General features: G+C 40.5%; 1 protein-coding gene across 3 annotated transcripts in view; it reads left to right on the plus strand.

The window, feature by feature from the left end:
- The window catches only part of LRRC1 (leucine rich repeat containing 1), a 123741-nt gene that overhangs the window by 19105 nt on the left and 78802 nt on the right, over positions 1-25834 (plus strand). For all 3 annotated transcript variants that reach the window (XM_060235138.1, XM_060235153.1, XM_060235145.1), the window contains exons 2-4: positions 6056-6173; positions 17316-17394; positions 19450-19539. In XM_060235138.1, coding sequence (XP_060091121.1) covers positions 6056-6173; positions 17316-17394; positions 19450-19539 — 287 coding nt within the window. The remainder of the gene's footprint in view (positions 1-6055; positions 6174-17315; positions 17395-19449; positions 19540-25834) is intronic.

Genomic DNA, 25834 nt, shown 5'->3' on the forward strand with positions numbered 1-25834 from the left:
CAGTCTTTGTAACCAGACTTTGTCAGTGTATATGGCACAGGGATGGATGAAATCCATATTGGGTGATTTTGTGAATCTTCTGTTGATATGTATGTTGATTAATTGCATTGTGTACTTCGACAGAGCTAGAAAAAATCTCATCCCCCCAAAAAAATTGGCTGTTGGTGTATTAGGAATTTCAAATATTTTCCCTCTTAGTCATATGGAAGGCTGGTTCTTAGGAAATAGAAACTTCTCTTTTGTTTACCTTTGCACTTGGATGTTTCATCCAGGTTTTGGTTCTATTATGCTGAGCAAGTAGAAAACCCAGTTCCTGTGAATACGTGTCTTTCACTTGATTGATGTCCAAAACAAACTCCAGATAGGAGGTGTTAGAGCTCTCTCTTTATCCTGTATGCCAGGGGTGGCCAACGGTAGCCCTCCAGATGTTTTTTGGCCATGCTGGCTGGGGCTGATGGGAGTTGTAGGCAAAAAACATCTGGAGAGTTACCGTTGGCCACCCCTGCTGTATGCAGTGGCTTGAGTTACGGTAAATCTCACCCAGTCATTAAAAGTGAGGTAAATTATGTGTATAAATACTTGGATGCATCTTGTAAGAAAACCGCTGAGTTCATTGTAAGGTACAACTAACAGATGCTATTTCTTATTCGCAAGTTCATTTAGCTGCCATAGTACGTACCACAACTCCTGATCTCCCTGCCTGTCTTCCTTTAAATGAGTACTCTGTTCCATTGAGGAAATTCCCACTATTTTATCTCTGAACGAGACACTGTAGTGTAAAGTTAGCAAGGACTAGGGAAGCTGGGGTCATTCAGCCCTGATGCTTATTGAGTGACCTTGGGCTAGTGATTCTTCCTTTTGCAACTTAACCTAAGATGACTTATCTCCAGGATTTTGCTAAACAAGCTGAGAGCACACAAGGAATCTTTGGTGGATGGAGACCTATTTGGAAATAGCATGTGCCCTTCAAAACTATATAAAGTCTTAGGGCTTATTATCTGTATGATAAACAGATGTGGGTATTCATAATGTGCATAGGTAGACTAACCTTTACAAAGTGTTCCACCAGTTGCTGCACTTCTGAGTGTTGTGAGGAGGGATGAGGGCTTCAGGCTTTCCTTCTGTACTATTTTGAAGTAGAAATAGTAGGGGGAGGGCTCCATACCCCTTCCTTTGGCTCCACATGCCCTGCAATGATCAAAGACATGGGAAGCCCAAGGAAGTGGCAAACAGCCCCCTCCCCCGCTGTTTCCACTTGCAAAAATGATGTGGAAGCCCCTCTTACCACCCCTTGCAGTGTTTGGAGCTGCACTGTATTGGTGAGTCCATGCACTTTGTAAAGGTGAGTCCCTCTACACATGTGTAGTTGTGAGTTCTGCCCATTGTTATATATAGTTAAACTCCCCAAACTTTTAAACTGGCTAACTTCTATTCTCCTATAAATAAATACTTACCTATGTGCCTGTAAATTAGTTATACCCAGATTCAATCAAAATGGTCCAAAATAAGAAATAGCATCTGTTAGTTGTACCTTACAATGGACTCAGCGGTTTTCTCACAAGATGCATCCAAGAAATATAAAATAGTTCTTTTAACTATTTTTCTACTTAACTACTTTTCAGTTGTTTGCATCCGAGAACAAGGTCTGTCTTCATGAGGCTACTGTTTGGTGTGGTTTTCCTCCCTTTTGGTTAAGTTGCAATTATATTTGTTCTGTGTAATAGAAAAAAAATCTTTTTTCTGTATAGGAGTTCTCTGCAGTCATGTAGCAACTTTCTCCTTATCAACAGATGTGTTTAGTTTTCTATACACTTGGAGGTCAGTTGTTTACTATTGAAAACAGTGATCGATACATTATTCAGGAATGGTTGTATCTGTTCTGTGTGCTTCACTGATGTGTCTTCAAAGGAAACAAGAGAAATGGTAACAGAAGTGTTACTGTAGTAACTCAAGATGCATCTATTGCCCACATGTATTTGGGTGAAAAAACCTCTTTTGTAAATGTCTCAACTGATGATTACAAATACAGTTATAACTACATCCCACCAACACACAGGTGTTATCCAGCTTGAAATTATAGGCTGTGCACTGATTGTTGAAACGTAGCAAAAATCTCAGCTAGAAGAGGCATGGGCTAGTAAGAGGCATTACAGAAAGTCCATTGGAAATATCCTTCCAACTGCTCTGAAAAGTTTTCTAAGCACTTAGAATGGTCTGGCTGATGGTTGTGGGAAAGTACACTGGCTAAAGGAAAGAACTTTATAAATGAAGGCTCCACATTTTACAGGATTAATAAATGAGGTTTGTTATGTAGATTTGCAAATCGACATGATGCTGGAAATGACTTTTGTTAAATGAAAGCCGGTTCTGATTTAGGCACAGCACTGAAAGGTTTGATGGCTTTCACCCCCCACAGGCTGTTTTCCTGGCTTCATCCTCTGCCTGTGATTCCTGACCCATTTAGGGTCCTGAACACATACGTACCTTTTTTTGAAGACAGGAAAGGGGCTGGGAAGCTCATTTGCCAAACGTTTGCCTTGCAGTGCAGTATATAATGACTGCTTCTTTATAAGCGTGTAACCAGAAAGGGTGATACTTGAAAAGTAGTGGAGGGGGAAAATCTAAACTATTTTTGGACCATTTTAATTGAATCTGCGTATAACTAATTTACAGGCACATTTGTTATAGAAACACTTAATTTTTTAAATTCTAGAATTATGTGAAATTCTGAACAATGACCATTTTTACATTGTTTTGCAAGTTTCACCCCTTTCCCGTTTAAAACAATTGTATTATTAAAAAAAACCCTTGAGGTTCTGTATTACTTGCTTTTGTAAACATAACTCGGAAGCAGAGTTAAAAAATCTTTTTATTTTTATATATATATTTTATTTGTTGAATTTTTTGGGGAAATTCCCCCCTTCCCAAAACCCTGTGTAGGGTCCAAGCTGTTATTGACATGTGTCAGAAGAATAGATTTGTTTAGGTTTTTTGTTGCTCTCCTGAGGCTAATTCAGGGATCCTCAACATGGTACCTTGGTCTCTGCTTGGCATTGTTATTTGACCTGTTGGATCTTATGCTCGCTGTAAAACTATCTCCTGTAAGATACAAGCTGTTTGAAAATAGCTAGAATCAGGGTCTTTTTTTGTAGAAAAAAGCCCAGCAGGAACTCATTTGCATATTAGGACACACCCCTGATGTCACCAGGAGCTGGCCTACATTTTTTAATTTTTTAAAAAATACATTTTACAAACATACAAAACATAAAACATACAAACATGAAATATAAACTACTTTTACAAATCTTATATGAAACTTGCCACTGTCCTTAATTGACATTACTCTGTTCAAACATGCATTTTCCTACCACTGTTTCACTTAGACGTTATCATTCCATTTTCCAATTTGTTCTGAATGTTGAGATTGGGAACACTACTACCCTAAGTATGGTGACAGTATACATTTTGCCTGCACTAAAAACTGTTTAAAAGACAAAACACAAGGCTTTGCCCAATAGAATTACAAGCTGAAAGTTATCCAGAAACTGTGGTATTGTTCACAGAGCTACTGCTCTGTCTCCTTTACAAATATGCACTCTATTTAAAGCATTTTGGTTAGCTAAAATTAGGATCTGGGATACTGACACAGGGTCTTTGTGTCAGGCAGGGGTAGGCTATGTGTGTTCTGTAGACCACTTTGACAGGGTCTCTTGTCTATCATCAAATGGCTTTTTTCATACAAAGAAGAAAAGCTCTGACTCTTGAAGACTAAAAATATTTTGCCTAAAGTTGTGCAATTAAAATCCAAAATCAATGCTTTCCCACATAATTTTGAAGTTTTGATAATTTGCAATGGGCAGTATAAGCAGTAAAACCTAAGTCTCCAGACCTGGCAAGGACAAAATGTAAATTCTGTGATGTGGCAGTCTTACTGATATTGCTGCATTTATGGGATTGTGTTAAATGTGCATTTATCATTTTTGGTTTTTTCAGAATTTGTGTCAGAAAGCTTGGGTGGGGGGGAGATTCATAAACCATGGGAATTATTTCTTTGTACAGGTTGTTGCTCATCTGCTGTGGGAAATGCCTCTGAAAACACTTATTTCCCAGGCTTGTACCAGAAACTGCTGTTATCAGGGTTTGCTGTATTGACACATTCTCTGAATAGTTTAAAAATGCAAACTGGTTTGTGGAAAATGTCTGTGGGTACATCCGTGTACTCTTGCTTGTGGGCCTATGACTAGAATTCCAGTCAGTCCTTCTGGAAAGGGAATGTAGTATAACCCTTCTTAGAAGTCCTTAATGAATGAACTGCTATATTGATAAATATAATAAGTCTGCAACAGATGTGATCTATATTATATTTTTGAATCTGTGGGATGACTCTTATAAATTGTTGTGGATCTTCTGTGCTTGTGGGGAAGGGGGGGGCATATTAGCTGGTAAAAGTTACTGACTGCCACCTTAGCTGACTGTAAGAATTGGTCTCATTCTGTTACCCAGCCAGGAAAAGTTTCTTGAAAGTTGGGCATCTTGCAGTCCATAGCACTAAAGGCTCATGAGAAGAGACTACATCTGCAGTCTGAATGACATTGGCTAGCTTCATGCAAGTATTTTCTCTTCATGAGTTGAAGGGAGTAGGAGATTGCATGTTGTACCTCCACCAATCTGTTCGTCCTCCTAGCCATTTTATACATGTGCTCGGGTATAACAATTCAAAATGGTGTAGGTTTGTTGGGCTTATATGGCTTGATTGGTATATCATATAGCAGGGGTGGTCAACAGTAGCTGTCCAGATGTTTTTTGCCTACAACTCCCATCAGCCCCAGCCAACATGGCCAATGGCTGGGGCTGATGGGAGTTGTAGGCAAAAAACATCTGGACAGCTACCGTTGGCCACCCTGTCATATAGAATTCTGGGAATGATCTCACACTCTGAGTTTACATGTGTTGTATGTGAACATTTAATTTAAAATGTTTGTGCTTACCTATATTGATCCTGTGCCTTTGGAGGTTGAACAAACTCTGTGCTGGCAGGGTGGGAAGGGGCAATAATACTAAATTTGAGACTACAGTAGACTACAGTGATAAAAGGATGGTTGAGGCATGAATTTCTGACCTGATTGATTTTATTAGAGAGGACACTGCATCTTGCTTTGCAAAATTTCCATTGCAGTTTTCTTCCCAAATAAAGAAGATCTGGCATCCTCCAATCACTGCCATCACTCAGAAGGATGATGGGGCAAAAAAGATTGAGGATTTGAGGATGTTGTGATGTCACTTCCTGTACAAGAATGGAAATGATAGCACTGTGTCAGCATTCTGCTGTAGGATTCATCTGAATTTGAGAGTGTTGTAATGAATCCAGAAGTGAAATCATGGCGATGCGGCTCCCCATGTTCCTACTGGGTCTCCTACTGGGTGCCAGCCATGAGCTGGCAACCTACTGTATGACCAGCTTGGGTATCCATTACTAAGACAACAGGACCAGGGAGTGCTCTGGAGGGTAATAAATTCAGGTAGTGTTGCTGCTAATGCACATGAGAGGACTGTAGTACACAACAAAGTTTTAAATGCTTTTGAATGTTTGGGGTAAGTGACTGATATGATTGAAAGTTGAATACTTAACACAAACTTGTTTACTTCTGAAGCAAGGGTAGACAAATTTTGCTGTGAAAAAATAGTTACAAGTTTAAATTTGGCCATTGGATCAAGCCAACTGATATATTCCCGGTGACAATTCTGCATTTGTACATGCAGAAGTATGCGCATTAACTCCTACATACTCATAGGCAAGGAAACAGGCCTACTTTGTGTGTATTTTCTCACAGCAAAATTCAGTCCATCTTTTGTCCATCTGGGCAAGGTTCCTAGGAGAGTGTGAGTGAGTGTTCAGTGGCTAAAGGCATATTGTGCAGAAATAATATGTATGCCATAGTCCCTAGGTTGATGGTAGAGTTTTACTTGTCATCAAGTTAGCTACAACCATGGCTAACTACAATACAATCAAGATCCAAATACAGCTTACTTAATGCAGATTTTTTTTCTTTTTCAGCCTTTCTTTCAGCTTGTAAAATTACGAAAGCTTGGGCTTAGTGATAATGAAATTCGACAACTTCCTCCAGAGATAGCGAACTTCATGCAGCTCGTGGAACTTGATTTGTCTCGAAATGGTAAGCTAGAATACATATATGTTGTATAGAATTATTTTGTAGTTTAATTCAAGATAAGTAAAGCAGAGACATCTCAGTATAGGAACTTCTTTTACCAAGCACTATTTACTCACATAATTATACATCAATCAGCTCGAATTTTCTATATGAAGAGTTCTCTAGGGACTGTGTTCATTAGAAACAAAAGTCACCTTCTGACATTCAGAGTTCTTTTCTTGAAAAAGATTAAAAGCCTAAAGTTTTCTTCATGAGATTTTTCCACTTGGAAACTCATATTTATGATTCCATGTTAGACTGCATCCCCAAGTCAAAAACCTGCTAATGAAGGGTAAGCCTTGGTGGTGGTGGGAAGTGCCATCAGGTTGCAGCCAACATACAGAGACTTTGTAGAGTTTTAAGACAAGAGACACTCAGAAGCGGTTTGCCATTTTCTGCCTCTGGGTAGAGACCCTGGTCTACCTTGGTAGTCTCCCATGCAAGTACTAAACAGGGCTAACCCTGTTTAGCTTCTAAGATCTGAACAGAGCGGGCTAGCCAGGACAATCCATGTCAGGGCTGGGTTAGCCTTTTGTGACAGACTGAACTTTTTAAAAGCTTAGAAGTGCTGTGTAAACAGATGAAGGATGGTGAATGGTTAATGTTTCATAGAAACAGAGCCCTGAGTGACAGGCTGCTGCAAGCAATCTGATTGGTTAGTATCAGTTGAACAGAGAAAAACTTCTGGACTAGATATTAAGGATACTTCAGTCTGTTTTCATCCCTAGTTGAGAAGAATTAAGTAGTGACAGTTTTGGGATTCAGCCTCAGCTAAGGACAGTTTTATATAGACAGAGAATTGGGCAAAAGTTGGCAAGAAAGTTTGCGAAGTTAGGTGAAGACTCCCATTTGGTCCAAAGAAAAGGGGTGGCTCTTCTAGCGAAACAAGAAAATTCCCTACCCAAACAGGGCCTTAGCTCTGAAGAGTGGAGAGATCCCTGGTCTGGTGTGGTGTCTGTAGAAACCTTTAAGAGTCAGTTAAAAACTCAAGATGAGTACTGGTGTTTCAAGAGAAGGGGGTTTACATACTGAAGAGAGTGTACTAGCCTTCTGGAAACCCAAAGAGTCAGAGAATACTCAAGAAAGCATACTGGAGTGTTTGGGAAAACACTGGAACAAAAACCTCTCAAACGTAAAGGTTTAAGTAATTGTGGCTCTTTTCAAACTGCCTTTGTATTCCATTTTAGTAACTGGTTGCTAATGGATTTTTCTGTCATTCCAGACAAACCCATTTTAGTAACTGGCTGCTATCAGGATTTATTTACCTATTCATACAAATTGGCTTGTGTCTGGTTAGCAAAGTGTGGTTGAGCTGCTTTTGAAAGAAACTGCTTTCTTCTTTTTTCTACTCCTTCGTTGCAATTCTGAATTGTTGTGGTGTGCTGTTTAAAATGTCCATAGTGTTTACTACAGTGCCACTCCCCACCCCCCCACCCCCCGCCACATGATCTTCCTTGGACTTCTTTTGGAATTTCAGGAGTGTCAAACTCATTTGTCTTGTGGGCCAGATCTGACAAATAGGACTTCGTGGGGCCAGGCCATATGTATCATAAAATGTAGTGCCAGGTAGCGGAGATATAAATTTTATAAAGGATTCAGAGAAACACAAATAAAATTATTATTTTTTACTTAAAATACAAACATACTTAAAACTCTTGTGATGTTTTGTTTAAAATTGAAAGGTGGGGGAATAGTGGGATTTGGCAATGCAATTTTAAAAATAAAAAAAAGCACAAGGATCGCAGCTAAAGATATAAACCAAAGATATAAAATGCTCTGGGGTTAGGAAAATAGGAAATGGCTGGGCATTGCAAGCCTCTCCCCCTGCCCTCAGGTCTGCTCAGATTGACAATGGCTCTCCAGTGTAATATCCCCCTTTTACTGTGGATTCCCAGGTTAGAGTACTCACTAGGCACCATTTCTAAGATCTGTTCAGCAGAGAATGCTGGCTCAAAGCATCAACCCTTTATTTGCAAGGTCACACAGCTGCAACGAGGAGCAGCTTCTAGCTGGTTGTATAAACGCTGAAAAGTGAAACTGAGCTCCGCTCCATTAAAATGCTTTGCAGCATAGACAATGCTGGAAGGAAAACATGGAATGTATTTTTCATTAAGTTCTGCTGCTAGGTCAGAATACGGCAGCCAGGCTACTTATTGGGGCTTTCCATGTGGGAGCACATACAGCCTGGGCTGTGTGCGCTGCACTGGCTGCCTGTGGCTAACCAGATTTGTTACAGGGTGCTGGTTATTACCTTTAAAGCCCTTTATAGCCAAGGAGGTCTACCTTAGGGACTGTCCGCCTCTCCCCATATGCTCCCCAGAGAGTACTTCGATCGGGAACTCAAAATCTGCTTTCAATCCCTGGGCCAAGGGAGGCAAGACTAAAAATACCTCATGAAAGAGCCTTCTCAGTCGCTGCCTCTTATTGGTGGAACCAACTCCATTTCAGCTTACGTTTGGCAGGTAACTATTATTTATTTATTTTATTTTATATCCTGCCCTCCCCTAACGGGCTCAGGGCGAGAATCAGCTGAAATGACTGCCATCGCCCAAGATGTTAGATCTGAATGGATGTTTTTATCACCACTGAACGCCACCTATGTATTTATTTAATATTGTTCACTGTATTGAAATTGGCACCCAATTGATATTTTAACTTAATGTTTTTATATTGTTGTTCATTATGAATTGTGAGCCGCCCTAAGCCTGCTTCAGCGGGGAGGGTGGGATATAAATCGAATTGACATGACATGACATCACATCACTGGAGCAGAAATCTTGCCTCTGAGGGAAGAAAGTGGATGAGGCTGTCATACCTTACAAATTGGGTGAAAAGGCTAGACTTGCCTAAACTCTCCCTGTATGAGTAAACATTGCACGTTGAAAGAACTATGTTTATTTTCTGGAAGTTTGAATGGACATGTATTACTGCTTTCTAAATGTATACCTTAATTGATGACCCCCATAGCAGCTTACAGAGTTATTTTCTCTTCTGTTTTATCCTCACAACAGCTTGTGAGTTAGGTCAGGCTGAGACTGACCCAAGACCACCCAGCAAGCTTTTCATGGCTTGGTTGGAACTGAACCTGGGATACTCTAACCACTGTACACACTGGCTCATGTAGGGGGCTACTTGAAATTATCTCTTAGTTCTGGCTTAGTCCTTTGTTCATATAGCAGCTCTCAGTCACTCATTTTACTTCCACATCCCATAGGAGAGCAGATGCTACTGGCAATTTGAGATGTTGGCATGAAGAATTTTCATGTGTTGCAAATGTCAACAGTATCTGTCTGGTGGGATAAAAATATAACATTCCCCCAAGGAGCTCTGAGTGGTGTTTACAGCTTTCTTTTCTGCCTCTTATCCCCACAGTAGCTAGACTAAGAATATGTGAGTGGTCCAAGGTCCCCCAACAAGCTTCCATGACAGAATGGGGTTTCAAAGTTGGGGTCTCCCAGATCCTAGTCCAACCCTCTAAACCACACTTGTCTTTCTGTGATTCAGATGCACCATGCAATGACTCGTTTTGCATGTAAGAATGCTTGCCAGGAGAAGCAATTGTATACAAAACTCAGTTCTGGCTGCCTTTTGTATAGGCCAGCCCTTATTATTTTATTATTTCAGCATTTTTGGAATACCAGAAGTATTATGTCAAAGAATTTGGGGGGGATAAATGGATCGAAGACTGGCTGCTTTGAGGAGCTAGGTATCTTAGACTAGTGAATTCTTGCTTCTCTGGGGTATTTCTGCATACAAACACTTTGGAGTAGTTACAGCACAATGCGTCTTCAGTATGGTCTTAAGGGCACTTTGCCAAGGAGGTTTCTCACTGATAATAGATATTTCTTTTTTAAAAAAAATACATACTTAAAAATGGATAGACAGACACTAGCTGCCTGGATGCCTCATAGGTTTGCCAGACTTCTTGCTATGTTGGAGGCCTCCTGCTGACTGCCCTTGTGACATTCTGTCACTCTGAGCAGTGGCAGAAGAAGAAAAAACTTTGGTGTTGCATGCAGCATGATGTCCTGTTGCTCTAAGAATCACTTGCAACTCTGTGATTTTGCCATAGGATTTCTGGGGATCCCTAGAGTGATGGGACTTTGCTTCCAGTTGTGATACCATGGTGCATGCATTGCCATCTCCCATCCCATCCCACAAGTTCCCAGCCATACTGCTCAACCATGAAGCTAGGCCCATTTTAGTCACTTGCTATGTATCAAAATAAATGATCTCATGAGATAGTTGACAGGATGAAATGAAAAGAAGGATTCCTGAGCATTCTGAGTTCCTTGGAGATGGGTGAGATAAGGTTTGGTCCCTTGTAGTCATTTCATCCCTGGGCGAAAGAATTTAGATGAGCTGTTGGCAGAGATTGGGGATGGGGAAGTGATAAGGGACGGGTCCTCACTATAGTTTCAGACAGACTTGAGGTTGCTGTTTTGAACGAACTCTTCCCCTCTACAGATGGCCAGAAGGCTTTACAGTTATGCTTAGCAGGTCACACTTGAAAAGCTCTGCTCACATTTCAGTTTCAAGCAATGCCATGCTAGCTGCAGATAGAGAGATAGCTGCCACAGCCCCCTAAGGCAAAATAAAATAGGTCTGGTTTGTTTTGCTTCCTTGGCAGTAGTTAAGTGCTGCTACTTTCAGAAGAATTGGTAGTAGAGTAGAAGTGAGAAACTGCCTAACCCTTGGAACTTCCTAATAAGGGAGAAATAAACTTCCTTTAGATTGTAGCCTCTTTGATAGATTCTTGCCTGGGACAAAGTAGTATCTCTCATACTACTGCATGATGTCTTCACTCCCTTCCTTTTTGTTTCATCTGGCATACCCCTCAATAATGATATTGTCCTGCCTTTGAATGCTGTGTGTTTATGTGCTTTTAATTGAATTTTAAATGTGTTTAATGTTTTTATGTTCACTGCTTTTGGACCTTGTTTGGGTGGAAAGACAGCATAAAAATATTTTAAGCAAATAAACTGCATCCATCTCAGGGTTTCAGCCAGCTGTTTTATCCATCTTAATGGTGTGGCATGATGTTTTTTGTAGCTATGTACACTTGCAACCTAAACAGAAGAGTATTCTCCCCTCCCCCCCCCAAAAAAAACAAACAAAAACTATGCTGCCCTTTGGAGATTAATTTGGTATCTTTGAAATAGGTTTTGCTTGTATTCTAGATCGCTGAGACATTTGGGTTAGGAAAATCTTTTCTTTTACATGAAAGCTTACGTTCTGAATAAAACTAAGTTGGTCTTAAAGGTGCTATTGACTCCTATTTTGTTTTACTACTTCAGACCAACACGGCTGCCTACTTGGATCAGATTGGTTAGTTATGTTGCAGTTATTCAGTTGTTCTTGTCATTGCATGTCATATCTGACTTGTCCCTGAAGGTTTAGAAACTTCTTGGGACTTCTACTGATTCCGTGCACTTTGCAGAAGCTCAGGGTTAAAGAGCAGGGTTTATAGATGTTGTGGGATACAAGTGAGAAAGTAGTTCAGACCATTTGGTTTCATAACTCTCCAAGTACAATGAGTTACCTCCAGTTTAGGTGCTGGCTGGGTTCTTCTAGGTAGTCATATTTGAGCACAACCTTTTGATTCTGCAGTAATCCCAGACGCCTAAGGCGCCTTTTTTGTGCAAGTAACCACATTTTTAACATGTTCAGATTGACAAACCCAAATTATTGACTCCTTCTAAAATGGCTATGTAGGAAAGGTACATAGTCACGTTAAATTAGGTTAGGGTTTTAAAAAAAATAAACTTATCAAACACACCTGCCTCCTCCTGCCTAGAAATGCTGAGTCCAGTGGTGGGTTTGGCACAGTAGATTGTAATCTTTTTTGTTTTAAAAGAAAATGTGTTTGCATTCATTCCTGACAAAATGGAAACAGTGCTGTTACAATGAATCTCAATGGTCTGTGATGTATTTTCCATGCCCTGCCAGAGCATCTGAGCATCACATGTGTGTGAAGCATTCATTTAGAAAAGTTGTGTATGTTTAAAGGGGTTGAACCCATTGACCCAGGGGTGTCGAACTCATTTGTTATGAGGGTCAGACCTGACATAAATGAGACCTTGTCGGACCATGTTGGGCCGGACCACATGTGTACCTATTTAAGATTAGATAGCAGAGGTGTAAACTTTTTAAAGGGCACAGACAAACACGACTAAGGATTCCTTGTCTGATGAAGTGTGCTTAGAGAGCACACGAAAGCTTACATTCTGAATAAAACTAAGTTGGTCTTAAAGCTGCAATCAACTCTTGTTATGATTTAAAAAAAACACCAAACCTTAAAATAAAACTTGCTTAAAACATTAGCACTTGGTCTTAAAGGTGCTTTCTTTGTATTTCTCCTATGGGATCCAGAGAACTGGGCAAAGGAAACTCTGGCTCTTTCCCTCCCTCCCCAGGGGACCAGGAGGGGGAGGAGCCTCAACCAGTGGAGAAAATTGAGGTTTGCTCTGTAGCTTCTGTGTGATTGAGCAAGCCTTGCAAAGCAAACGTAGATGCAAAAGGAAGGAAGAGGAAGAAGGAAGCAGACAAGAGCCAGTTGCTTGATAGGAGCCCTCCAGGGTCCGGATTCAGCCTTTGGGCCACATGTTTGACACCCGTGTATTAACCCAACCACATTAGGGATTAACCTACCTGTACCTGGGTAGCCATTATAGAGCCAGAGGTGTACATGTAAATAAGCAACAGTGAGGTGAATGAATTCACATCTGTCAATTCTACACATAATTGAGAAGATATTTTGCATATTGTATGGTACACCATTGATTTAAGCAGTATTTATTCTGTCTACTGAAATTTTGAACAACCTTTCCATGTCATTAAAATGTCCCTTTTCTTTTCTCTAAAAAAGATAATTGTTGTGTGATTTTAAAAGAAGCTAGATATCATAAAATGGCTATTGCAATTGATTTTCAGGATTTGCAGATCTTTGATTTTTACCTGATCCATTAGACATTGAGACTTATGTGCATGTTTCTCAACTGGTTTTTTAAGTCCTTTTTTTAAAAATGGAAAAAAACCCCTCAAAAACCCGCAACTAAATATTTTTTTTAAAAAGAAAGCAAAAGGAATACGTAAAATACTGACAAAATATAACTACAGGTGTGGTATAATCTACCCATAAGTGTCTGTAAAGGATTTCCCAATATCTAAAAATAAGTCTGTACACAATTGTTGTCTATATGCCATGTGTTCAAATATTGATAGAGGTCTAAGGTCCTCAATCCATTGATTTACTGGAGGTGAGCATTGTACTTGTCCAATGTAGATGCTTCTCAACTGTGTCAAAAAATTTTATCATTATGATAGTGACTAGAACTATAGCTGTTGTAGACACATGGCAGAGAAAAATTCAGGTTTGAGGCATGTGAAACAGTGAAAGGGCAGCCCTGTGTGGACGTGACATACTTCTATCTCTGGACAGCTGTAATCTCTGGTTGAGAGCTAAACTTTTATTTACACAATGTGATGCTTTTTGTTTCTTGCTTTGAAGACGAGACCTGTGCTTTGCACTTGCATGAACTTCTAAGGCTCAGTTTGAGCCAGACCCCCTCATTAAGGTTTAGCCCTTAAGGATGGATTCCAGGCACTTGGCTCCAGATAACAGACAGGGGAGGGTTAATGTCAAATGATAATGCCGTTGAGCAACTTATATTAAGTACATTTCCTTCCATTCTAGATGACCCTAACAATGCTGTATGATATAGCTGAATCATATTAACATTTAGACAGACAAGTAAAAGAAGCATAGGGCTGATCACAGATATCAATTGCAGTTTATTGATTTATAACAACTAATACTGTATTAGTTTCTCTGTATGGAAAAGATGGAAAGATGTGAAAACAAACCAAAAGATTTTTAGAACTGTTTTGAGCTGGAGAGTCCAAAACTCATCTCAATAAGTGCTCATATGCAAGGCTGTATTTCTGTCATAGTTTTTCATCTGCAGTAGGGGCGGGTTGTAGAGTGATGGTAAAAACTGGGAGACCATATTACTATGCCATAGCAAAAATAAACAGGAGCTTGTTGAGACTTTCAACTTTTATTTTCAAGCTTAATGCCACAGGACTCCTGTTTTAATTAAGGTTGCCAGGTCCAATACAGAAAATATCTGGGGACTTTGCAGGGGGGTGGGGGTGGAGCCAGGAGACTTTCCCATTTCCTAAAACAAATAAATAAAAATACAGCAGTGAAGCTCCCCTGAATACCATCTGCATTTCCTTGTCTCCCTAGCAGCTGGCTGCACTTCCACTAAAACAGGGGTCCCCAACCCCAGCAACTGGGCTGCCAGCCTTGCTGCCCCCCCCCCCACGATGCCTTGCAGCCTCCCTGCCCTCCCCTGCAGCACCTCCTCCCCCCTCCATTCTTACCATGTTAAGCCAGGGAAAGCGCCTTCTGGGCTCTTTAAAAGCTCACATACACACACCCTGCGGCAGCAGTGGCGAGTAACCGCTGAACAAGCAGTGCTACCCTTGCCTCCAGAGGCAAGGGTAGCGCCGCTTGTTCAGTGGGTCGCTCACTGCCGCTGTTTCCCCCATGAATCAGCTGATCAGCGGGGTGTGTGTGAGCTTTTAAAGTGCCCGGAGGGGGCTTTCTCCAGCTTAACATTGTAAAAACAGAGGGAGGAGGAGGCGCCATGGGGGGCAAGGAGTGAGGCTGCGTGGAGTGGGGGGGGGGGAAGCCAAATTCAGTTCCCTCACCCTGCTGGCCCTGGGGCCATGGTGCCAAAAAGGTTGGGGACCACTGCACTAAATGAAAGTGAACACTCCCACACCCACTGACAAAGCAGCCAAAGTAAATGCAGTTTGTAGGGTACACTTGGGGACTGACTAGCCTATTTAACTTAGATGTGTATGAGTTGCTTTAAATGCTCTAGTGTTATTATTGTAGCTATGCATGCTGCTATTTGGGAAAGTAAATTCTAGAACTGCATTTGGCTATAATTTGGAAGGAGATTTAGAGTTGCCAGGAGTCTTGGAGAAATATGTCCTCTCCTTTTAATAGAGACTTAATGTATGGAACTGGGCAGCTGAAATTTTTCATGGCATGGAAGCTAATAACATCACATTAAACCTTTATTAAGGGGATAGGACACTTCCCTCCAGAGTCCAGACCCTACTTAGAAATTCTTCTGTAGTCCACTGAAAATAGCTGAATTTAAAAATAGATTGGACTGACTGAAAATGGTTTTGCAGAAACTGAAACAGGAGCAAAATTTTTGCTGCCGTAGTGGCTAAGTGCACACTTGTTGATTGTACCCATCTTCCCGCAAACAAGACTGAGTACTAGAGATTCTTAGTACTAGAGATTCTGAGTACTTCCTGGAGATTCTTAGTGAACCTTCTGCCAAAGCTGAAATATTTGGGTTTTAACAGCAACCTTGACCACATAGTTTTTTTCTGTAGTACAGGGTTCAAAGGTCATGAATAGCAAATGTTTGTTCTTAAGTGCTGGTTTAAAAAGATTTAACCCAGCTATCTATAGCCTCAGATGCGTAAATTTTAGAAGACTGGGAAAGATTTATTGTTCTTATGTATCTCTATAATTAGTAAACTGCTGTGTGCAGGTGGCTTCTTGTATATGCTCGTCTTTAACCATGACATAATAATAAACAGCAAATTGGCTAGGGAACTCATGGATAAACCAAGGTTGGAAAATCTCTGTTGCTTAGTTACTCAGACACCTTAAACTTGATTAGGTGTTTAGCAATTGGAATGAGCCAATTTATCAGAACTTCTTGTTCATGACAAAATATGTATGTGTAGAAGGGCGCCATTTGGAGAGGGTGATTGGTTCACTCCCCCCACCTCTGCTTTGCAAATCACATGTCACTGGTCCTTAGAAGTACCGTTATTTCTAGCAAATTTGCTAATTCTACCAAGTAAGTGATTGTTATAAACACTGGAATAGGCCAATGTATAAATTATTCCTGCCAAAGTTAAAAGTTATATTTCTTTAAAAAAATAAATAAATCTGAGAGCAGCAAGTTCTCTTCAAGCTGTGTTATTGATGGGAGGGCTTATTTTGGCAATCATGAAATATAGCCAAATTCTAGGCCTTTAAAATCTTTCTGAGAATCTTCCTCTTTCTAACTAAAATAAACATGACCAAGATAATGGATCTCAGTCTTCTAAAGGGATATCATGGCTGTGTGGGGCTTCGGTTTTGATGTGAGGATGGAGAGGTATCCTTTCCTTGTGTAGATGACTGTGGAAGACAGTGGCAAACCACCGCATAAAAAGTCTGCCACGAAAACGTCATGATGTGACATCACCCCATGGGTTGGTAATGAGTTGGTGCTTGCACATGGGGGGGGTGGGTGGGTGGGACTACCTTTACCTTTTAACTGCTCTTCTAGCACCAAATAACCTCTGCAGATCCACTTGGTTTTCTCCACTGGGAAAACACTTTGTAACCTCCTGTGTCTCCTGCAAGTTAAACAGAAGCTCAAATGATATTATTTAAGCAAAAGAATACAAAATGGGGTTGGAGATTAATGCTCTGTCTTCCCGCATTGTGGTCCCAGTATTATTGGAAGCAGGCCTGCAAATACTAGCCACCAAAAGAAGAAGAAAGTAATAATTAGGTCTGCTGTCAGATTGCCCACTGTTTTTGTCTAGTTTGGGTCTACCTTGTGGTGATATTATGCCACGTTCCTTTTCTAAAATCTACTGGAATAGTTATTTTGACTTTGGAGAAGATCAGGGTTGCATAAGTGGTTGGTTATTCTTTTGCAAGCCACAGAGTGGTGTGTGTGTGTGTTTTAAGAACAGGAATGCCATGCTACTGTAGCCTTTGTTGAATGCTACAGCGTAGCAAGAGTGTTGAATGATGAGAGGGAGGAAAGAGATTAAAACCAGTGCCAAAAGAAACTTTCTGGGTTGTTCATTTAGATTCTTCCAAAATCCTTAAATGATAGTTCTATATATAAATGTCAGCTAACACAGAGCATTGCTTTTACAAAGATAGTTGGTAGACAGTCTCATGCTTTGTGGGATTTTGATATGCCCAGATCTAACATTTGCCCATGTGGATCTCTCAGACTCCCAATTGCATCTCTGACTGTTGTATTTCCTTCCCCCCCCTAGATATTGCTGAAATTCCTGAAAGCATTTCCTTCTGCAAATCATTACAAGTAGCAGACTTCAGTGGGAATCCCCTCACCAGGTAACCTTCTTAATAATTGTAAAACTGTACATCTGCAGAAGTTGGTTAAAATATTATATGGAGTAGTAGTTTATGGAGGCTTGGGCATAAGTGTTAAATCCTAGATTTCCCCCATCCCCTGATGGACCAAGTTTTTTCCTGTTTAGCCCCAGGACATCAGACAGGGGAGGGGTTATGTCTCTGCATCTTGGCTGTGCTTATTGACCAGTGGAGGCAGCTCATTTTTCTTCCTACTGTAGGTTCTTGGCTTTTGTACCTAGTTCAAGTTGAAACCTAGGGAACAGGTATGTGAGAGTCCATTCCCCCTGTACTGTCAGTGCAGGTGAAAAGGATTCACCTGTGAGTATGGCATCAAGAGTTGCTTTTCCTCTAAGACAGGGGACCCATTTGTTCAGACCACACGGTCCCTTTTCTCATAAAGCTGCATGCTCTGCCTTGTCCAGCTCCACTGCTCTCCCTTGGTTCCTGGCACAGGGTTGAAACAGTTCTGCAGCACTCCGTTGACCCCAAGACCTAGAAGGCCTTGTGACTCTTGTTGTGTGGGAAGGAATGTCAAACCGGTGACCCTATGCACTGGTAAGCCAAATTGATCAGCAAGAGGCATGAGGCAGAAATGAAAAATTGTATATTTTCTGGGATTCCTAGATTTTGAAAATGCTGTTTTTGTGGTGACTGATTCTGGCTTTGGGTGAGTTAAAGTCCATAGTTTTCTCCCAATAAGGCAGCGTGTGTCTGTTCTGGAGATACACACATCAGCAGTAACAGGAACACTGAATTAGATCTACCTCTGTATAAAAAGATGGGAAGATGGGCTGCAGAGCACTCCAAGAGCTATTAGTGGCTTCTGAAGTTACTCAGACATACAGAAAGATGTTCTTTCTAGACAGAGGCCTTGATTTTTTAAAAGTCTGTAGCACCTGGTAGCAGCTTGGCTATGATGCATGATTTAGAAAAATGGCATGTCAAAATGTGAAAGGAAAACCGATAGATTCCTGAGAATTTTCAGCGCTGCTTCAAGCTTGACATAGTGCTTGATATAGTACTAGAATATGAAGTACCTGTCACTTTCCTCAGTGAAGGACATGGGAGGGGGGGAATGTTCAATTGCTGCCTGCTCTGCCAAGAAAAATGGCACTGCTAAATGTGCCAGTTCTGTTAAGAACAGATGTGAGGTATAAGTATTTGATACCTGTACTATAGAATATGTAATCTTATGGGAGAGGTTGATGGATGGATGGAGTTCTGCCTTCAGTGTTCCAGCATGGTGCCTCTTTGCTTTCCAAGTTTCTAAATGTGCTCCTGGGATTGGTTCAAGCCATGTTACTATTGTTCCTCTTTGGTATATTGGCCCTAACAATGACTAACTGCTTCCTGTTTAACACATAAGAAACATTTACACAAGAATAGCAGTTGTTTAATTAGCCCCTTAGAGGCAGTAGTCCCATGTGGAAAGTGAGCTGTTAATCTCTGCTTCCCATTCAAGTGATCTATGGTCTTTTAGACACAAGTCTAAAAGATATAACATCTAATCTGCAGCAGATTGTCATTTGAAATATAGTCCGTGTTGATGATAGCCATCTTCCTCCTATGCAGGACCAAGAAAAGAATCCCCTGGAGCTGATTGATGTTGTTTGGCTTTTATCGGGTGGGTTGGATTCATTTCCGTGTTGTGGCTCTGCTCCAGTTTAATGAAGTATTGATTTGCTTTTTTAAAACAGCTTGTACTGTCACCACACAGCATTGGAAGCAAAGCTACCAGATAGTAAGAGAGCACAGACCTCTTTCTTTGTGAAAAAGCCCCCTTTCCCCTGGATTTGCCAAACTTTTAAAGAATATTTGCCTGGTCAAGAGATGGTTTAAGTGGGCCAAGCTTGTTCAAAGCTTCTTATGCATGTAAAAAGTTCATTTAATTAGGGTGTTTATATTGATTGATTTTTGCTGATGTGTTAGAAGAAGAGGAAAGCCAAGTTTGCTGAAACATGAAAAACTGCTCCAGGAGCAGAACCCCTTCTGCTGCCCTTGACTTACTTGAACCCTCTCTGTATCTCTCCATAGGTTGCCTGAAAGCTTTCCTGAACTACAAAACCTAACGTGTCTTTCAGTAAATGACATCTCACTACATGCGTTACCTGAAAATATTGGAAAGTAAGTTCTCTGAGAATACAAGCTATTTGAGACATACTGGTGTGGGGAAGCTCCAGTTCAAATCTCACAACAGTGAGTGACCACATAAATAGCAAAGCAAGGAACTATTCCTTCGGCCATTGTGGTTCGAGTAGTTATGCACTGGATGTGACTTGCAGAATCCTGTATTTGTATCCCAACTCAATCATTAATCTTACTGAGTGGCCTTGGGCCAGTTGCACGCGCTGAGCATAATCCGCATCCCAAAGGTAACTGTAAGAAAATAAAAGAGGGGGGAGGGTACACCTTTTTATCTCCTTAGAAGAAAATACAGATTAGAAATATGAGGGGCTTCATCTCAAAATATGCAGTATTGGTTTAATGCGAGAAGCATTTTGTTGGAAATACACTTTGCATAGCATAACCCTCAAATTTGAATACTTAATGTGAAGGCAGTGTTATATAGGAAGCACCCTAAATATTTATGGCCTTCATATACTTTTGCAGTTTCTTAGAGCTGAACAAGAAGGTTGGTTGAAGCTGATTTATTTCAAAAAAGACAACTTTTCCCCATTTAGAGTGGCCCTCTGCTGTACATATACAAGAGAGAATTTGTTTTCACTTGTGGCTGACTATGAGCAATGCTGAAGTGTGTATGTATGTGTCTAGTCTGCCTGTCCTACTGTACTAAAGCCTTGGTTTGAATGCTGAGTGGGGCATTGAGATTGCTATAATCTGGTAAACAGAGGTTCTGAGGGAATTTTTTCCCCCATGTGCTTTGCATTATTAGTCTGTTGATGGTGATATTGTATGGTCAGCAGAATGACAGAAACTGTGAGTTCCCACTAGGTTTGGTAATGTTTCTTGCTGATAACCTTTCATTAAAGAATTGCTTAGATAAGTAGAGGGAACTACTTTTCTGCTCAGAAATTACTGTAGGGAGACAAAGGTTATGCATGAAATGACCCATTGGCATGTATCATGATGCCTCTGGAAAGTGTCTGCATTTGAAGTTACAGCTACTTGAGCAAGCTATAGTGCTTTTGAATTATAATTGCAGTTTAGTGTAGTGTCTGAACTTATCCACTAGTTAATAGATATGAAGCTGTCTGGAACACTGATACAGTAAATTCTTACCTTAGTTTGGCTGTGCCTCTCAGTTTCTCTAAGAAGTCTTAACTTGACCAACTTCATATGCATGGTCAGGATTTTCAACCTACAGCACCTTTTGGGAACAGTAATGGTATCACTGAATTCTTATGAAAGTTAAAAAACTACTCAGTTTCTAAACTTAACAGCTGTAATAAGAACTTGCTGAATTTCATGCTGTTCTATAAAATTAGATTTTCTCCCTAGGTGGAGGGGAACGGAACATGAAGCATTTTTAAAAAGAAAAGAGGGAAAATGCCCTGACTTTATTTGCTTTCTGCCTTTTGTGAATGTTTTCTGTTATATAATACACATGCTGTTGTGCCCACATACAAGGTGAGGGGGTATGATTCAAACCTATATAAAAATAACACACCACCCCCTGACCTTCAGGAAGTAGTTAAGATCTACTTGGTAACTTTGTATAAATTGTTGCTGCCCATATAATGGTTCTGAGTCAGCAGTTTAGTTTGTGTATGTGTGTGACAACTTATGGTGGGCTAGAATTCAGGCATGAATAATTATAACGTGTGTTAAATACTGGTTTCTTCTGAAGATAAGCATACAGTATTGAATATTGAAAAGGGGAGACATGGTAGGAAACTGTACCTGTCGAGGAGAGTAATGTTGTGGGTCATATACTCAAAACCCATTCCATATATTATATTCAAAGGGGAACCATTGCAGGAAACTGTACTTGTTGACGAGAGTAATGTTGTGGGTCATAAGCTCAAAACCCGTTCCATATATTATATTAAATTACATCTTGTGCTTAAATTATACCTTGTGCTCTAGTTGCTGTTCTCCATCTGTTTGCAGGGGAAATCTGATACACTCAAATTAAAAGTGGGTAGGACCCTTGACATCCATATATTAAGTATGCTAAAACTATTACCAAGATCGGTTTTCTGGATGGTAAGTCATATGGCAGATTCTTAGCTTAGTTGTGTGGCAGCATGTCTATATAGCTCTCTAAAAATAGCCAAGTGTTTACAGAAAGTTAGTGAAATTAGCAATACAAATTCTTGGTATAATCCATGGTGAACTGACCAAAACCTCACATGGCTTCAGACCCTGAATTAATACTGCCACTCATATTATGCATATATGATACCTCACCATGCTGAGTTGGCATAACTAGAAATATCAGTGCAGTCGCTTTTATTGGTCAAAATGAGCTATAATCTTACTTGACAGGCACAGGAAGAGAAAAAAATGGATTTAGTGTAACTTGTAGCTAGCCACTCAGTACTTAAATGCTGACAAAGAGATAAATCCTGTTTTTGTTCCAATAACAGTGGAGCCTTCTTCTGACTCAAGAAATCAAGGAATGTTGTACAGAAAGGAATGTGCCTTTTCTGCCCCATACACTCTTTGTTTTGGAGGAAAGCTCCACCATTAGTATAGCTACAAAAGTTCATTCCACCTCTTGGTCTGACCTCTGGTCAATGTTCTGTCCAAGCTGTGAACTAATAGGTACTAAGTAATTGTCCATGAATTCAGAAATGAAGGGGATACTAATAGACACTTATGGTCTGTTTTTCCCAAGGTTTGCAAGGCTTTGTAGAAACTAAGACTGTTCAAGCTGGTGTAATTCCGAACAGTAATTTCCCCTTCCTCATATGTGTGACACTTTTCTGCCATTTGCAACATGATGAGCAGAGGCATTAATAAATGATTCAACTGTTTCCATTGGTAGAATTTGGGTAGCTTTTAGCAAGCCCCAGGAACATTTGCTGCTCAGACTATACAAAACAACCATGTAGTCTCATCTGCCCTTGGAATGAGGAACTTATGAAGCAAAGTCTCCCACACAAGGTGAGCTACTTAAATATTGTGACATTTATTTATTTATGTTAATAGTCCACCTTTCACACTGAGACTCAAAGTGGATTGCACAGTATAAATTGATGCATCCAATAGGATGCGACATCCAGTCACTAATGTAATAGGATTAGGATGCATAAATTAAAACCAAGTAAAAATCTAGGTGCTCCTGCAACTTTGAGGTTCCAGGGCCCTGAAGCACTTTGTATGAGACAGCCTTGAGTAAAACCTGGTAACTGATGGGCTGCTAATGGAGTGACTGCCAAGTGGTGCTGATATGTACATGCTGCGTACATTCATGCTGTCAAATTGTAATTGTCATGGTGACCCCAGCAAGGGGCTTTCAAGGCAAGTTAGCAACATAGGTGGCTTGACATAGCCTTCCTCACAGAGCCTTCTTTGGTCTCTTGCCCAAGTATCAACCTGAGCTGGAATAGACCTACATAGAGACAGTAGCCTAGTTTTAATGTTACCATTGCATGGATCCAGGAGTCTGGCTTGGCCAAAGTTAGGGGGCCATCTTCTGGGCTAAACAAAGTTGGTAGACAGCATTCTTTGTAGTTGCATTAACATCTGCTGTAGTAATGCTGGATTTAGTATAACTCATCTTTACTGAGTTGTCTGACCCCCACAGAAGGTGGGAAGCGCTGCATCCTTTCCACCTTCTCAATCAGCATTACCTCTGTCTTGATAGATTTTGGTTTCAGTTTGTCCTCTCATAACTATTTAATTTCAATCAACAAACAGCAATTCAGGACTTCTACCGTAGCACCAGTACATTTACATAAGGACGTGTAGAACTGGGTGTCATTGGCATATTGTTGACAGCCAAATGCCCAACTGTATATTATTTTTTTCTAAGGGCTTCACAAAGAGGTTGAATAGAGTGAGGGGTTAGAATGGGGCCCTGTGAAACTCTACAGTGCAAGTCCCACACTGATGACTGCTGGCAGCCTCTTGAACCCATTCAGACTGTCCATAAGATTTGACCCAGAGAATATCTCTGATACCTACTTCTGTCTCCAAACACCTCATTAAGATGGCATGTCCCCTGCAATGTAACAGTATGTATAGCCTCTGTTGAAAACTAGCATCATCCAGACTAAGGGCAGGCACACATATATTGGCCACACCTGTGAAAATATAAAATGGACCTCTTATAAATTAGGTGATATATTTAATGTCTGAGCTTCCATATGGATAATAATGTATTGCCCCAAACCACCAATCATCTTCAAGATTATATATGTAGAAATGTATTGTTGAAGGCTTGTTATTCAGCATTTGAACAGAATTATAATAGAACTGAGCACAAACTGTATTTGACTAATGTGAATTTTTTTTAAAAAATGTGTCCTTCTGTTCAGAAATGGCTATCAGGGTAACCTTGTCTATGCCTTACTTCACAATTCTGTCTCTCATGTCTGTTTAACTCCTTGCTGCCACAAACTTTATAGGAAGCCTATTGCTGCCTGTAGCCCAGTGGTGTAAATCAATCATTCATGGCCTGAACTTCCAAAGGAGTATCATACGTCTGAAACTGCTATAGTGTAAATCAGGGGTGGGGAACCCCTGTCCCAAGGGCCGTATGCGGCCCTCGAGGTCATTTGGTGTGGCCCTCGGGGATTGCTGGGCCGAACCAAGCCATGTGGCAGCCTGGGGCCTGGCTGGCCAGCGAGGATCGTGGGGCCCAGCCACACTGTGCAGCAGCCTCCCCAGGGCCAGGCAGGGATCACAGGGCCCAGATGTACTGTGCAGCAGCCTCCTTGGGGCCTGGCCGTCTGGCCAGAATTGCTGCAGGGCCTGGAAAAGTTACTGTCACAGTTCAGTTTGCACGTGATTATCCCAGATGGTGTGGCCTAATATGCAAATGAGTGTGTGACCTAATATGCTAATATTAGGGGATGTGGTCTAATATGCTACTGAGTTCCTGCTGGGCTTTTTCTACAAAAAAACCCTGGACCTATGCATTTGCCTAGGGTGGCGGGCCAGGGGTGGGGTGTGTGTGTGTGTGTGTGTGCCACATGACTTCAAATAGAAAAACAATTATTTGCATTAATTTTGCCAGCCTGAATCATTCTCCCTTGGCAGAGCACTGTTTTTTAAGTCGATAATTTTTTATGGCCCGCGAATGATGTTATAAATATCTATATGGCCTTTGGCAGAAAAAAGGTTTCTGACCCCTGGTATAAATGCATGAGCTGTACAATATAAATGCTTTACAATATTCTTTCTTGCGCTAAATTAGCTGCAATTTTCCCATAGTGAAAGATAAGAACTTCTAGGCTCAACTGTGATAGGTAACCTGGTACAAAAACTAAAAACTTACAGGTGGATAGATTATTCTTTTACAGAGCAATCCTGCACAGTTACTTCAGTCTAACCCCACTGAAATCAATGGAGATACTTTGAATTGGATTGAAGAGTGAGTCAGTCAGGTAAATAGGTCATTAATGTATGATGTGGTGGCATCTGGCCTTTTTCTCAGAGATTTTCAGCCTTTAAACTGCTACAGTCGCTGGATTAGTAATAGTGCATCCAGTCTTCCCTTATGTCTCTTTTTCATGCAAATAGGAGGCAGAATCTGAGATTTTGTCAGATATTAACTAGCAGCATGTCATCCTTTTTCAGGTACAGTCACAGAAATTCAGTTCTCAGTAGTTGCAGTATATCAGGTTAGATGGGAAATTGATGGGGTGTGCTTTACTATGTAACTGTATAATTACAGTGAAAATATTCGCATTTGAATGAGAAATTATTATATTGAAGCAGAGCTCTAATTTGTAACAGAGCCAACAACTTGGTTCTGCTGAAAAGGGCATGTTTGAAATGTAGTCCCCTCAGGCTTCTAATTGGTCCTGTACTTCAAGCAAGGGGGACATCTGGAATGTTGAGAAAAAACAATTGTAATTACTTCAGAAGTTGCATCCTCCTTGTGTTGGCTTGACTACATTTTTGTTTGGAATTTAAACTCTTCAAAAATACAGCTTTTGATGTTCTGTTGGAAACGTTTTAAAAATTAATTACAGTGCACATATAGTATTCACAGTTGCATGTATTTTAACATTGTTTTTGATAATATTACATTCTTTAATTGAAAATGTTTATTTCACATTCTCATCAGTAACATTCCTGTAGTGACTCAGGGTTCATTTCTATAGTAAAATGTACAGCAGATGAAATGTTCTGAAGTTCATATGGGTTTTAAAAGACCTTCATGAATTATTACAAATATAATCTGGGTTGCGAACTATCATGTCATGTTAGAACCTGTGCCAGAGTCACAGAATGACTAAAGCATGCTAACGCAGCAGCCTGAATTAACACTGCTGTGATTTCA

The sequence above is a fragment of the Heteronotia binoei genome, chromosome 1 (genome assembly GCF_032191835.1).
Source record: "Heteronotia binoei isolate CCM8104 ecotype False Entrance Well chromosome 1, APGP_CSIRO_Hbin_v1, whole genome shotgun sequence".
Taxonomy (NCBI): Eukaryota; Metazoa; Chordata; class Lepidosauria; order Squamata; family Gekkonidae; genus Heteronotia; species Heteronotia binoei.